This window comes from Pantherophis guttatus, chromosome 6 (genome assembly GCF_059756535.1).
Source record: "Pantherophis guttatus breed Tessera chromosome 6, ASM5975653v1, whole genome shotgun sequence".
NCBI classification, from domain to species: domain Eukaryota; kingdom Metazoa; phylum Chordata; class Lepidosauria; order Squamata; family Colubridae; genus Pantherophis; species Pantherophis guttatus.
Window position 1 is genome coordinate 23300213 of NC_142068.1, and position 14011 is coordinate 23314223.

Genomic DNA, 14011 nt, shown 5'->3' on the forward strand with positions numbered 1-14011 from the left:
TAAACCATCCCAACTTAGTTTTAGTTTTGAGACTAACCCCCTTTTGAAAATCACCTGTGAGAAAGAGTTTAACTTTAGAAGGACGGTCCCTTTGCAAAGAAGTTCTTAATGTGGAAAAATTCCTCATAATATTCACTTTTATATTCTCCTTTAATTTCAACCCTTGGTCCTCCTTCTTCCTTTACTTTAAGCAGAAAACAAGTTCCTCTCCCTGTTTTTCTTTTTCTTTTTTTTTTTTTACATATATTTATAGGGACAAGCCTTGGGTAATGACGTTGGGCCAGTCATTAAACTTTTAGCTCTACCAAAACAATAATGGCAAGCCATTTATCAAAACGTTACCTAGATAATAGCAGAGACTTATCCATCTAGTTACCAAGAGTCAAAGTTGACTGAATGGAATACGTACCTACACACTCTCACACACACACAGTTTTCATCTCTCAGTCTTCTGTTTTGTAACCTAAACCTAGTCAGCTCCTTTAACCATTCCTCATAGGGTAGGTCTCCAGACTCTTTAAAATCCTAGCAGTTTTGACATGCAGACAGCACGGGTTTCAAAACCCATTGCTACTGGTTTGTTCGTGGGCGCGCATGCGCAGAAGTGTCTGGGCGGGTGGGTAGCGCCTCCCACCGCCACCACTACCGGTTCACTTGATCCGGGGCAAACCGGTAGCAACCCATCACTGACTGTATTGTATGGTACAAAACGGTATGCTCTCAAAATTTTAGATGTGCCTGTTGCTTCAAAATACTGGGTGATTTTAAGATAGACAGGGGACATATAGTTATGGCTTTCTGGCTATGTTTTCCTTAAATAGTGGGATCTTTTCCTTGTGTTGAAAAAGACAAAGATCAATTGATGAGCAAGATTTCCTTCTTATGTCTTGGCAACAGATATACAGATACATAGTAAGAAAGGATTTACTTAAGAAAAAAAAATTGTGAAGTTACTTAGTTTTTCTAAGTGATTTAATAACCTAGTGCCGTGGAAGTGTCTGAGAACAATTCATAAACACTATTTAATCATTTTTTTCCCTCTCCTTCTCTCTTCCAGGTGGCTTCATCAGTTTCAATGGTTCCTGGCGTGTTCAGGGGATCCTGGCCATGTCTCGTTCTCTTGGGGATTACCCGTTGAAGAATCTGAATGTTGTCATCCCTGATCCAGATATCTTGACCTTTGACCTGGACAAACTCCAGCCAGAGTTCATGATCTTAGCTTCTGATGGGCTCTGGGATGCGTTCAGTAATGAGGAAGCGGTGCGATTCATCAAAGAACGATTAGATGAGCCACATTTTGGAGCCAAGAGCATAGTGCTCCAATCTTTTTATAGGGGATGCCCTGACAATATTACAGTCATGGTGGTTAAGTTCAAAAACAGTAACAGAGCGGAAGACCAGTAAAAAAGAGAAAGAAAAGTGGGGGGGAGAAAGAGAAATAAAAGTAAGACCAAGCTCTGCCTCTCACTTGGCGAACTTCTTCATTTAACCTTTACACTTCAACACAGTAGACAGTGGTAGCAAGTATATTAGTATTAAAATTGTACATCCAAAAACGAGAGTAGAAAAACCACCCTTTTTGGTAAACATAGCAAACAAAATCGACAATTCAATTTGTTTTGTTTTGTTTTTAAATGAAAAGGACCTCGTACCTTTTACTCTCTAGATCTCTGATGGTCTCAGCTTAGAAAATCCTTCAATTATAAAGGCCTATGACTCCTGCTTCAGAGATTCCAATCGACTGCAATTCCCTTAGTCTTCACATAACAGCTTAGAGTTGCATTTGGACTTGGAACAGCTGAAACATAATAGGAACAGCTGATTGCTTGGAAGCAGTTGATAAAACTGACATGGGATTGCCACCAGCGTGACGATCCATTCTAGCGTCCTCTCCTTCATAGTGCTACATCTGCTTAGTTAAACTGCAGAAAGAACAAAAGTGGGTCTAGATAACAGTTTCATAACAAGGAGGTATCAATGGGTCCATGACAGATAACTACTGTCCCTTTCCATTGGTATACTTCCTGCTAGATCGTTAGCATTAAACAATTGAGCTTTTCCATTGCTGTGTTTATAAGGTTTGTGTGCATGCCTCAGAATGAACTTTGTTTCTTTTTAAAAAAAAACTAGCCAGCAGATAGATTTTAAGATCCATGCTCACTTAAAAATGTCCCCTTTATTAATTCTTGTTTCTGGATGAGCTGAATTAATTTCTGTTTCTAGTTTCGGGCCATAATTCTGTGTAGTTCAGACATCGAAAACTGTTGTTAAGACCATGGTATAAAATGTGTCTTTAGCTTAGAAGATTCTGATATAAGACTTTAGCATTTCTAAACTTGTATTTAGGGGATAAGGCTAGCATATTAATGAAGCAAGAAAACTGAAATAGGAACTTAGTGCCAAACTCATGGAAAATAACAGGTAAAGCATTTTTTTTTCATTAGCAATGAAGCTTTGTTCCAAAGCAGAAGAATTGGCAAGCAAGTTTTACGATTTAAATATTTAATGATGTCAATCTTCAAAAGCCAGCCCTAATAGTAAATGTTGTCTGCATATAGCTGCAGTTTGAAGTTTATGGCGTTTGGTATGCGCTGACTGCTTAATTTCAGTGTGCCTATCATCTGTGTGTCTCATGACCAACTTTCTGCAGATTGATAGCTCCAGATGTGTTGGGCTGCAGTTCCCATAATTCCAACATCTGGCAAGTGAAATGTTGGGAAAGCTTTGGGTAACAGGATAGACTTAGTTGCAATCAGTGGTGGTATCTGACCTTGAGCTATTTGCTGCATCATTCTAATTGTAACCTCTTTCTATCATGCAAATTAGGGGGAGAGAGATCAGGCATTCTGATTTACAATGGATCCAGTAGAATTTTTCTGCAAGCAGAATAGGGATTAATGGATGCTATCATTGAGGAACACAAATAGCGTTATTTCCAAAAGAAAACAAAATTAGACCTGTTAATGTGTGGAATATTACTCATGTCTACAGGCTGTAATTTAGAATCAAAACTATAGAAATGCTAGTCAAAATGCCCCATTAGATTGCTGCAAAGATGTTGGAATATAGCTTCTCTATTCTAATTAAGGTGCTGTAATTAATTGGACATTGCCAGGATTAATAATTCGTGAAGTGCTATTTAATCATCTTATTTCATTCTCCGTTGGTATATAGAGGTTCTCCTGAACAATTAACTCAAGAGGCAACAGGGAAGGTGCCTTAGTCCATCCCTGAAGTAGTTGGGTAACTTGAAATTCATACAATGGATTAAGACAGGGTTGGGCAACTATGGCTCTTTTACACCTTGTAAAGCATGGTGCCTCAAGAATTTGGAGAGTTGAAATCCACAGGTCATAATGGGGCCATAATTGTCCACCCTTGGATTAAGATATACCAAGCGTGCATTAGTTACTTCCGATGTCTTTATTTCTTGCCTTTGTTGTGTCTTCTTAGAGATATTACTTAGATTCTCAAAATATTACTAGTTTTGCTAGTTTTGATTGAATGATTACATGCCATCAAGTTGATATTGACTCTTGCAGACTACATAGATTTCCTCCATGATATCTGTCCTTCAGCTCTTCAATGCACTCATTGCTAGTTACTGTTTATCCTCTTCTTCTTTTTCCTTTCCCCCTTTCGAGCATTAAAACCTTTTCAGAGAGCTAGGTCTTTGTATAATGTCTAAAACAGGGTGGTTTTAGCTTCAGCTTATTTGGGTGATTAAAGAAAAATAAAAAGATGCTTCCCCAATCTTTATTTTGTTACATTCCTGTACAAAAATGAAGAGGCATCTTTAATTCAAAGACCTGTTTAAAAAAATCAAAAACACAACTATAAACTAATGCACCAGAGTCATTAAATATGGTTATACTGCAAAATTGAAATACTAAATCAAAACAGTTCCATTTTCATTTTTCACCTTTCTAAAGCTCTATATATGGTAGTACTTAAATTTTGAGGTATGTAGAATAAGAATTACAAATAAAAAAATAATCTTTTTTAACCTGGTTAGTAGGAGATGCTTGTCCAACTCTTATGTGGCTATTATCTGGAACAGTTAATTTAGGCACAGTATTAGCTGCAGCTCTTTTAAGGGCCTTAACTCGGGTGGGTTCTACTTACCTTTACTACCGGTTTGTATTGTGCCCATGTGCGTACTCTTCTGCGCATGCACAGAAGCTTCTGCGCATGCGCAGATCACTTCTGATGACATCCGGGTCAGTGGGCGGAGCCTCCTGCCGGTTTTACTACTGGTTCTTGCGAACCGGTCCGAACCAGGGGCAACCCACCACTGACTTAACTAAATAGTTTCTCCCACCTCTTTGTCATTATAACTGAGCCCTAGAGCCCTAAATTAAATCATTGAAAATCTATTGTATTTTTTCACTCCCTTTGTCGATTAAGTCCTGATTTTTTAGAGTAACAGAACAATCTTTCTGTCACAGCTGCAATATTTTTAAACTATTAGCGATAGCATCTTTTTGTGATTTATTTTTAATTTCTTGAAGGTATATCAATGTCAGCCACCCTGAAGTTTCTGTTGTATATGCCAGGGCTAGAACAAATACCACATGAAGGAATTTTGCACTAGAGGCAACTTCCAAAATAAAACCAGAGCTCTTCTGAATCATTAAAATGTAAAAATCAATTAGTTTGGAAAGTTCTTGCTGATGCATTTGTGCATACAAGTTGTCATTATTTATTAGCTGATTTGGAAATGAGATTAACCCAACCAAAACCAAAAGTCTTTTAGAAATGAATAAACCTATTCCCAATATCTATTTATATTCTTTATCTGCACACACCCCTCCATCACTATTGAAAACTATCAAACAATGTTGACTCTTCATAAGATCCATCACTTTTTATATGTGTTAAATTGAAGTAGGACTAGAAGGATTGGGGGACGTTGCCCATAACTAGACATCTCGGAAATATGTTAGACCTGTTAATATGTGGAATATTGGTCATGTCTACAGGCTGTAATTGAGAATCAAAACTATAGAAATGTGAGTCAAAATGAGCAGTATCAAGCAGCAGTTAATGGAGTGATGCCACTCGTCTGTGAAACCTACTTACTTGAGAATAAACCCCACTGAATTCAGTAGACCTAACCTTTAGGATATATGCCTAGAATTGCACTGCTAGCATATTATTATCAGTATACTTCCAGCACACTAATATCAGTATTAGAAAGAAGAATGACTGAAACCTACTTCCTATTCTAGTGTTGTTTCTTGTTCAGAACACTGAAGCTTATGAGAAGCTTTCCATTTTTTTTATAGACTGGAATAAATAGTTTAATTGTGTTATGGCGATACAGCATTGCTGTGAAAAATAATCATGGTAAAAACACATGTAAATGGAACCGGCAAATGTATTCATTTGCAGTCTGTTGAAAGCTGTTTTTAATGTCTGAGGAAGAGAAAATTCATTGTTAACAGGAAAATAGCTGTAAACAATTACAGAGTACAAATTATATTCAGTCAAGTGTTTAAAAAGGCCACAATTGGCTAGTCACCTACTCAATGAAGGGCAAAAATATGTATGCTACGCAAAAGGCTACTCAGAATTAGTGGCATCATTCAAATATTTACAGTATAAACATTTATAATCTTTCCCCTTGGAGAAAAAGCTCCTGCTTAACAAGAAAACAGGCTGAGATAATAGAAGAGCTTGACCTGAGATGTAGTATCTCTGTTGAAACAAAATAATCATACCCATATCATATATAGACAATATTTCAAAACTCCGCTTGTTTACAAACTCAGAATATTAAATCAGGCATTGTAAAAACAAGAACTATGTTTAATGCTACTGGTTTGGATTCAGAGATACCTTGCACAAATGAAAAAAGTTCATCAGCAAATTCTTTGAATTTCCCTTTGGTGTCATGGCATAATGCCAACCTGTAGGAATGTTTTTGTAGAAAGAGAAGGTACAGAGGATTGCAGGAGGAGAAGGAAACAAGAAGCTTCCATTGCCTAATACTGCAGAATCTTCACTGAATTTGACTTGCTGAGTACCATTAAATGATTATTAAACATTTTAATAACATTATAATGTATAAACAATATACCGTATTTTTCGGAGTATAAGATGCACCTTAGTTTTTGGGGAGGAAAATAAGAAAAAAACTGATTGGTGGGTGGATTGGCCTCCTGGAATACCCCCAATCAGCTGTTTCCAGAGGTGAATTTTAGCAACAGGTTCGTTGGTTGTGAGCTCTGTGCCTTGCTTTTTTTTTCTGCCTCTGAAACTTCTGAAACTCCATTGCAGGAAAAAAAAAATCTGCCTCTGAAAGCCTCTCAAACAGAGCTTCAGAAAAAAAGGGCTTTTTTTCTGAAGCTTCTTTCAGAGGCTTTTATTCTGAAGGACTATCTGTACTCTGTTCAATCTCCTTCCTTTGGTATTGGTATGTAGATTAACCTCTTCCCGATCTGTTGGTTATTGTGTCATTCTCCAGATTTGTTAACATAGTTTGGTTAGAACCTTTACTGATTCTCTTGTTGCTTGCCATATTATTTTAGATAAAAGCCTTTCAGAGGCTTTTTTTTTCCTGAAGCTTCGTTTGTGAGGCTTTTTTTCTGAGGCTTCTTTCAGCTCTGAAATCTCCGTTTGCAAGGCTGGGCGGGGCTACATTCGGAGTATAAAACACACCCAGATTTTCACTCTCATTTTGGGGGGGAAAGGTGCGTCTTATACTCCAAAAAATACGGAATATCATTAAACAATTAAATGATTATTTAATCCAAACATGGGTGCCCCATAATCCAGAGGGTGGGAACCTGTGACTCTTAGTGTAACTCCCAGAATCTTTGATCAGTGGCCAAATGGGTTGGTGGAGCTGAGATTTGTACCTCAGCAATATCCAAAGAGTTACATCAGGGCTGTCAAACTCCCGGCCCGCAGGCCGGATGCATCACGTGCTGGCCACACCCACGCCCGGTTTAACAAAAGGGGGAAAAAGTCCCAATACGTCACATGACGTCACCATGACAACGTGAGTTTGACACCCCTGAATTACATGTTCCTCTTCTTTGAAGGAGGCTATACCGCAAATTTGGTTATCTAGTGTCTTTCCACTCTTAAGTTTTGGATTCCAACTCTCATTATGGCCTACAGCAAGGAATCATAGGAATTACAATCCAGAACAGCTAGTGTGTACTATGTTGCTTATCCCTAAAATAACATAACAGGCAATCAGTATTATAATTTATTGAAATTTATCTTAGTTCTACATTTATTTTAAGCAGTGCATACTAAATTATTTCTACCCTAATTTATGACCAGTTCTTAATTAGGAGGGAAAAAACCCTTTTGCTTTAGATTTATGGGTGCATAGAGTCTAATAAAGTGCAATAGTCACAGGGGTTTTTACTAACATGTAAAAATTTACATCTTACAAAATGTAAGAGCGCCTGTGTGAAAATTAATAGAAAGACTATAACATTGCTGATATACTTTAACTTTGCTTTTATTTTGTACTAAGACAGTGGGAAATGTCAATTTGCAGTTGATGGGAAGGAAAAAGGGAAACTTTTACTTGTGAAAGTGGTAAATTAAAACAAAATAGATTTGTGCAGTATTTTTGAATATCATACAGGAAATATATTATTTTGATAATTTGTCATTTAGGGAAAAGTTTGCCATAGTTCGATGTTTTAGTCCATGCTAACAAAGATGCCTATTTTTGTAGAGAATATGATACAGAATATGTATACTATTCTCTGAACAAAAGCTTTTCTATATTGTAGAAATGAACTTTCAATATTTAGTGGGAATTCAAAAGCTTCTAAGCCAGTCAGGTTAGGAACAGCAACACTGCAAGCAGAGCAGACAAACCAATTATAGATTTATGGCACAACTATATTTTCAGTTTAATTGATCTCCAAAGGCACAATCCAGTCTGTCACAAGAGCTTCGGGTCCATGGGAAATGATTCAGCACAGGGCACACAAAACTTCCTTGTGATTTCTTACCTTCATTTCCAGGCACATAAAGCTATTTACACAGAATCCAATTAAGACAGTTAAACAAGCATGAATTCTTCTCCCTCACACCTTCCTCCTTTCTCTGCTTCAGCTAATAAAGGAATGGGAATGTGGTGGTGATTTATTACTGCTTGTGCTCGTATATCTCGGTTAACTGGTTTTTCTAAGAGTAATGGTAGTTGGCTTAATCTTAAGGCTGTTCAGATGTACAGCAATCTCCTTCCCAGTTAGGAATAAGAGAGTGTTCATTCCATCGGCTGGCCCGGTCTCTCAAACTGGCAGGACTTGTTCTTCTTGTTGTTCTTCATCCCTAAACGAAGCCATCTTCCTTGAGAAGATACATCTCTTGCTAGCTGCCTGTCTTCTTCAGTGGTCTTCCCTGGACTCCACCCGGGGACACTTCAGAAGCCTTGCCCCAAACTCTTCTGGAACTAGCATTCCTTTAGCAATTGAAACTGCCTAAAATCCATTTTGGATTCCAATCATCTTTTTTTTTTAAAGGGGATGCGGCTAAGACACTGAGCTTGCCGATTGAAAGGTCGGCAGTTTAGCGGTTCGAATCCCTAGTGCCGTGTTAACGGGGTGAGCTCCTGTTACTTGTCCCAGCTTCTGCCAACCTAGCAGTTCGAAAGCATGTAAAAAATGCAAGTAGAAAAATAGGGACCATCTTTGGTGGGAAGGTAACAAACTGCATTCCGTGCGCCTTTGGCATTTAGTCATGCCAGCCACATGACTACCGAGACGTCTTTGGACAGTGCTGGCTCCCTAGAGTCAGGAACGACTAGCACATATGTGCGAGGGGAACCTTTACCTTTACCATAATCTTTTCTTCTTCCCCCCAAACTCTCCTCATCTTTCACTATCTTACTTTTTTTTTCCCCACATCAACCCAGCCTAAGAAAGTTTTGCCTGTAAGAAAAGTTTATTTTCCTTTTTTCTCCCAAACTGCATTATTAGATGAATAGCTTCCTTGTCTTCAAGCGCAGGTGACAGAGTTGTGGATAGTATTTCATTGCTGTATGTTGTCACTCAGTCATGAAGTAAAATGAAGTACTTGTAGATCACTCTGCTAGACACATATTCCTAAAGTTCAGATCTCTGGGGTTTACGCCTAAGTAAGGAATATAGGATTGCAGTAAGTGAGTCATGCATAATGTTAATCTATCCTATTAAAGGCAATGGGGTGAAAATTAATTGAACATTAAAGTATTCAGGTGTATATTCATTTATAAGTGTAGAATAGAAATGTTCATACTGGTTGAAGAACTATTCTACTGTAGGTCTCATGCCAAACTAGATCATACAGAAAGTGCATACTTAAGATGAATATACAGTGATGGATATGACTGTCTTTATTTATTTGTCTTCCTTGACGATGGTACATGGATGCACATACCAACGTATCTACCATATACTTTCTGCTTTGCTACATGTTATCGTAATAGAATCTAAGACAAAAATACATGGTTCTGCAGCTACCTCTGTGAAGCAGCTTATCTAGATTGCAATTCTGAAAAGAAAGCTTAGTTTTGTATCTTAGTTTTGCTCTGGCAAAAGCTAGCAAAGAACTCGTGATCCTGCAGCATCTTTGTGAACCTCAATCTTGACGTTGTTGATACTTGCAATTTATGTCAGATTCCCAGGGGTCAGAAGTTCAGTTCAGCTCTGAAGAGGACTGAATAGGATGTTCCCCAGGTCACCTCAGTTCAGAGGAAGCCATCCCACTCTTGTGCGGTCTTGGCTTGAGTTGAAAGTACATTAAAAGTTGGCTCGGCTTTAGAAGATAATACTCCCATGACCTCTGCAGTTTCCCAGTCATGCTGGAGGCTAAGGAGTCAAAAAAGGTTACAGGCTATTGAAGTTTAGACAGAACAGGAAGCAGGGATGGAATGGGTTAGAAACTACCTCTTAACTTGGTAAACTTGTTTTTAAGCTGACAGAAAGATGCTGGGATCACAGTTCTTCTAGGGAGAGTTAGGGTTAGCCCAATATTTCATTAAAAAGTGTCCAGTTTAAGAAGAGATTAATTTCTCAGATCCGTTTTTTGCATCCTTGTGACCATTTAATTTTCCCAGCTACCCATAAATCTGACTGCAGTAACTTTTTAGGAAAGCTATTGACCATAATTGTTTGAAAGCAACTTTAGCTCATGCCAGATTTCCCGGTAGCACTGGTATTCCATATTATCCAGTTGTTTTCATAGGAATAACTTAAATTTTAAATACAATGTGAAGGTTATTTCCAAGTGGAATTCTGGCTTTTCTCCACAATCAGAACAATTAATAGTTCAGGCCCAAACAAAACATTTTGCTCTGCCATTTTTTAAAAAAACTCCAATGCTGTTAATCATTTTAATTGTTGCCTCTGGGATTATAGCCACTGTCCCAATTCATATGCCTCTTTCCCTCAGAAAAGTAAAAAGTAAGTTGAAGTAGTAAACAGCACCCTACAGATGTGAAGCAGGAGAAAGTGTACCAGTGTTTGTGATTGCCTAGATCTATTTCAGTACTCATTTCTGAATACACAGCACTTTCCATTTAAAGTCATGTACCATGACATGTTTTCAGAATTGCAGTGTGTCTGTTTGCTCAGAACAGTTGTTGTCTTCCAATAAAGTGGTCTTTATTGGAAGACATTTTTTGGCCCATTTGTGAACTGTGTGAAAGACAGCAAGGCTATTGAACTCAAGGTGAAATTTAAGACACTTTTGGCCTTTTAATCTTGGAGGTGAGTGTCAGTTTTGGAAGACAATTCCAAAACTTTGTGAAAACTTCAAGATGCTTTCTGTTTAGATCACTTTCAAGGATCCACTTTTTAAAATGTGTGTATACAGTTGAGTTGCAGAGGGTATGCAACGCATAGAAGGGTTAATCCACCATCAGTGTTCCATACAAGACATCACCTATGAAGCCAATGCTTGGTGCACGTATGTTGTATTATGTTACATTTGCACCAGCATTATTATATGAACATGTATGCTAGGAATTCAGAATTTTATTTTAAAGTTTAGTGAGAATCTCCAAGTGTTCACTAAAACCCTAATTTGAAATAATGATTTCAACCTACCCAAAATCCAATGTTTTGGTCATAATGAAGAACAAAAGGAGGGGCTTGTGAAACCTCAAAAATTCTTGATATTTGTAGAAGGTTTCTTTTATACGTATTCTACATCTGTCTCTAAGAGACAATTTGAAACACAGTCAAATGAAATGTAAATACGTTAACATTCGCCGTTAGTGTAACCTAAAGTGACCATACACAGTCACTTCTAGATGTAGGCAGTTATGGTATCTTTGGTGTGTGCATTAGACAATATAGATTTTCCTTTTTTTAGATGTGTGAAGAATATATGTTTCATGCAATTGAGATTCTGTCTTAATGTCTATAGGAAGTGTAAACTACTGAGAAAAAAGGAAAAAATAAATAAAAGCCTTGGCTGTATGGTTAAAATAAAAAATAAACGCTTCAAAAGAAGCATATTTAAATAAACAAGTCTTAATTTTTATTTTGTGTGTTAGATTCATTTTAAACCAGTCTAATAGCTGACTTTCCAAAATAAAAAAAACATGTTTTGTCTTGCATATATCAAAAATTTACTTCTTTTTTGTATTCTGTGTTTAGCTGAAGACAGGATGAAAAAGAGCCATTTCCTCCTTGTGCTGGCAAAATTTGATTATTCTGTCGATTTGGGATGTAAAATGGAACATAGAAAGCCTGCTTAATTAGGGTTGATATCCCATCAACCTATCTGCATTTTAATAAAAATTGCAGGCAGACTTTGAGCAGCTGCCATTTTAGGGTACACAAAGCCAAACTTTATAATGAAGTTTAAAAGGTTTGGTTTGTTCAGCTCCCAAATCGTTAGGCCAGGATGACATAGTCCAAGTCAGATTTCAGGATGACATTGCAAACCTTGGTTAAACAGCAGCAATAAAGGGAAGTATAAAATGGCTCAGTGCTTGTTTTCGTTAATTAAGCTTTTTGGATTAGTGTATTATGTGAACACAGCTTTACAGAATGCTAAAGTATATCATTTCTAACAATAACCACCTGGAGGGAGATAAGGAAGAATTTGGTGAGAGCAAATTATGTATTTCTTTGAAGCTTCTAAGAGCTGTGAGTCTGCTAAGACAAATAAAAGGAAGAAATGTATTTTTAAATCTCCTCTTCCTCCATCATATCATCATCATCATCGTTACATACATTTATATCACCATTCACATTTATCTTCCACATGTATATTCAAGCATTCAAACCAAAGCACAAACTATAAACCACAATGCAATCAAAACATCTGAAATCAGTGTAATTAAAAGCTTGATGAAGTTAAATGTAAAAGGATCTAAACTGGAGTAAATGAATGCAGAGTGTTGAGAACGCACATTTTTCCTCTTATTTTAAGCCTAGGTTTATTTCCTCGGATGTCTTCATGCAAAGGTCCCATTTTATATTCCATATTCAAATAGATACTAGAGTCCCACTTTTCCATTTTGGTAAAATCAGAAGTAAGCTGATAAATCACACGTAACTACAGTAGCTTTCGAGTAAAAGTATTATTTACTACATTACAATACCAATGGTTGATGTGAGAGTCAGTTTAGTACTGTAGTTAGGGCACCAGGCTAGGACCCAGAAGACCATGGGTTCTAATCCCACTTTAGGTAGAAAGTCACCTGGGTGACTTTAGGCCACTCACTCACTCTCAGCCCTAGAAAGAAAACAATGGCAAGCCACTTTGGAAATCCTGTCAAAAAACTGGAAGGGCTTGTCTAGACAGTCTCCGGGAGTCCACACTGACCTGAAAGTCCAAAACAAATAATGATATTAAATAACATAGCAAGTTGACTTCAAAGACGTAATAAGCTTAGAATAGTTTCCCTCAAAATGCAGAAACATTGATTTAAATATTAGTAAAGCGGTTTTGATTCATTTTTCCCACCTTCAGGACCATGATGTATATTTAAATCTCTCCCTGAATGATGCTTGTTGATTTCTACATATAGGAAAAGGAACTTTCAACAAACTTTCAATTCCGGTGATAATGGTTTCCAATTCTATTTCCTACTTACACTTAAATATACCATGTTTTGCATCAAATGTCACAATATCATAGAGTTTAAACATACAAATTTTGTCAAATATACATGGCCACCCTTATCACAGGAAGTTGCTTTAATAGAAAAGTAGAAATAGCAGAATAAGCAGATTTCCGATTGCTCATTATATATAACATTAAGATCCATGAAACCTACATTTACTGGCTGTAGGTTCTGGAAATTGGGAAACAGTTCAAATTCCCATGCATCTGGGGACAATATTCCTTTGTACGGTAGTATAGAAAGTTAAAATAAACCATGAATAAAAGAAGTGATAGAACGATTCCTTACACCAAGAAAAGGTAGTATGTAAATGGAACAGTCTCTATGAACTCCCTGGGTTTGGCTGCTTTGGTGGTTTTCTTGCAGCCATTTCATCTTCAGCATGAAGACTTTATCTAGTTAGGTAACAAAATATCTACAAGAAAACATCAAAGTTCAGAGCAATGGTGAAATCCCAATTTTTTTTACTACCGGTTCTGTGAGTGTGGCTTGATGGGCATGGTGTGGCTTAGTGGGCGTGGTTTGGTGGCATGACAGGAGAAGGATACTACAAAATCTCCATTCCCACCCCACTCCAGGGGAAGGATACTGCAAAATCCCCATTCCCTCCCACTCCTGGGGGGGAGGGATATTGCAAAATCTCCATTCCCACACCACTCTTGGGCTAGCCAGAGGTGGCATTTGCCAGTTTTCCAAACTACTCAAAATTTCCGCTACTGGTTCTCCAGAAGCTGCTGGATTTCACCCCTGGTTCAGAGAGCATAATTCAACTTTAAGCTACAAATATTCTCCTCTTTTGGAATAGTCTCCATTTACCATCAGTCAATGGGTAGAAACCTAAGAATTCTTGTTACAACTTATGTAACAAAACAAATTATGTACAATTTCTTTTATGGGAATAATATTGATTTTAGC

At 37.4% G+C, this 14011-nt stretch overlaps 1 protein-coding gene across 4 annotated transcripts in view; it reads left to right on the top strand.

Annotated features, from left to right (window-relative positions):
* The window catches only part of PPM1L (protein phosphatase, Mg2+/Mn2+ dependent 1L), a 189806-nt gene extending 178320 nt beyond the window's left edge, over positions 1 to 11486 (top strand). For all 4 annotated transcript variants that reach the window (XM_087872094.1, XM_087872096.1, XM_087872097.1 and 1 more), the window contains exon 5: positions 1058 to 11486. In XM_087872094.1, the coding sequence (XP_087728220.1) occupies positions 1058 to 1404 (347 nt within the window). In that variant the 3' untranslated portion in view covers positions 1405 to 11486. The remainder of the gene's footprint in view (positions 1 to 1057) is intronic.
* Positions 11487 to 14011: the final 2525 nt, after the last annotated feature.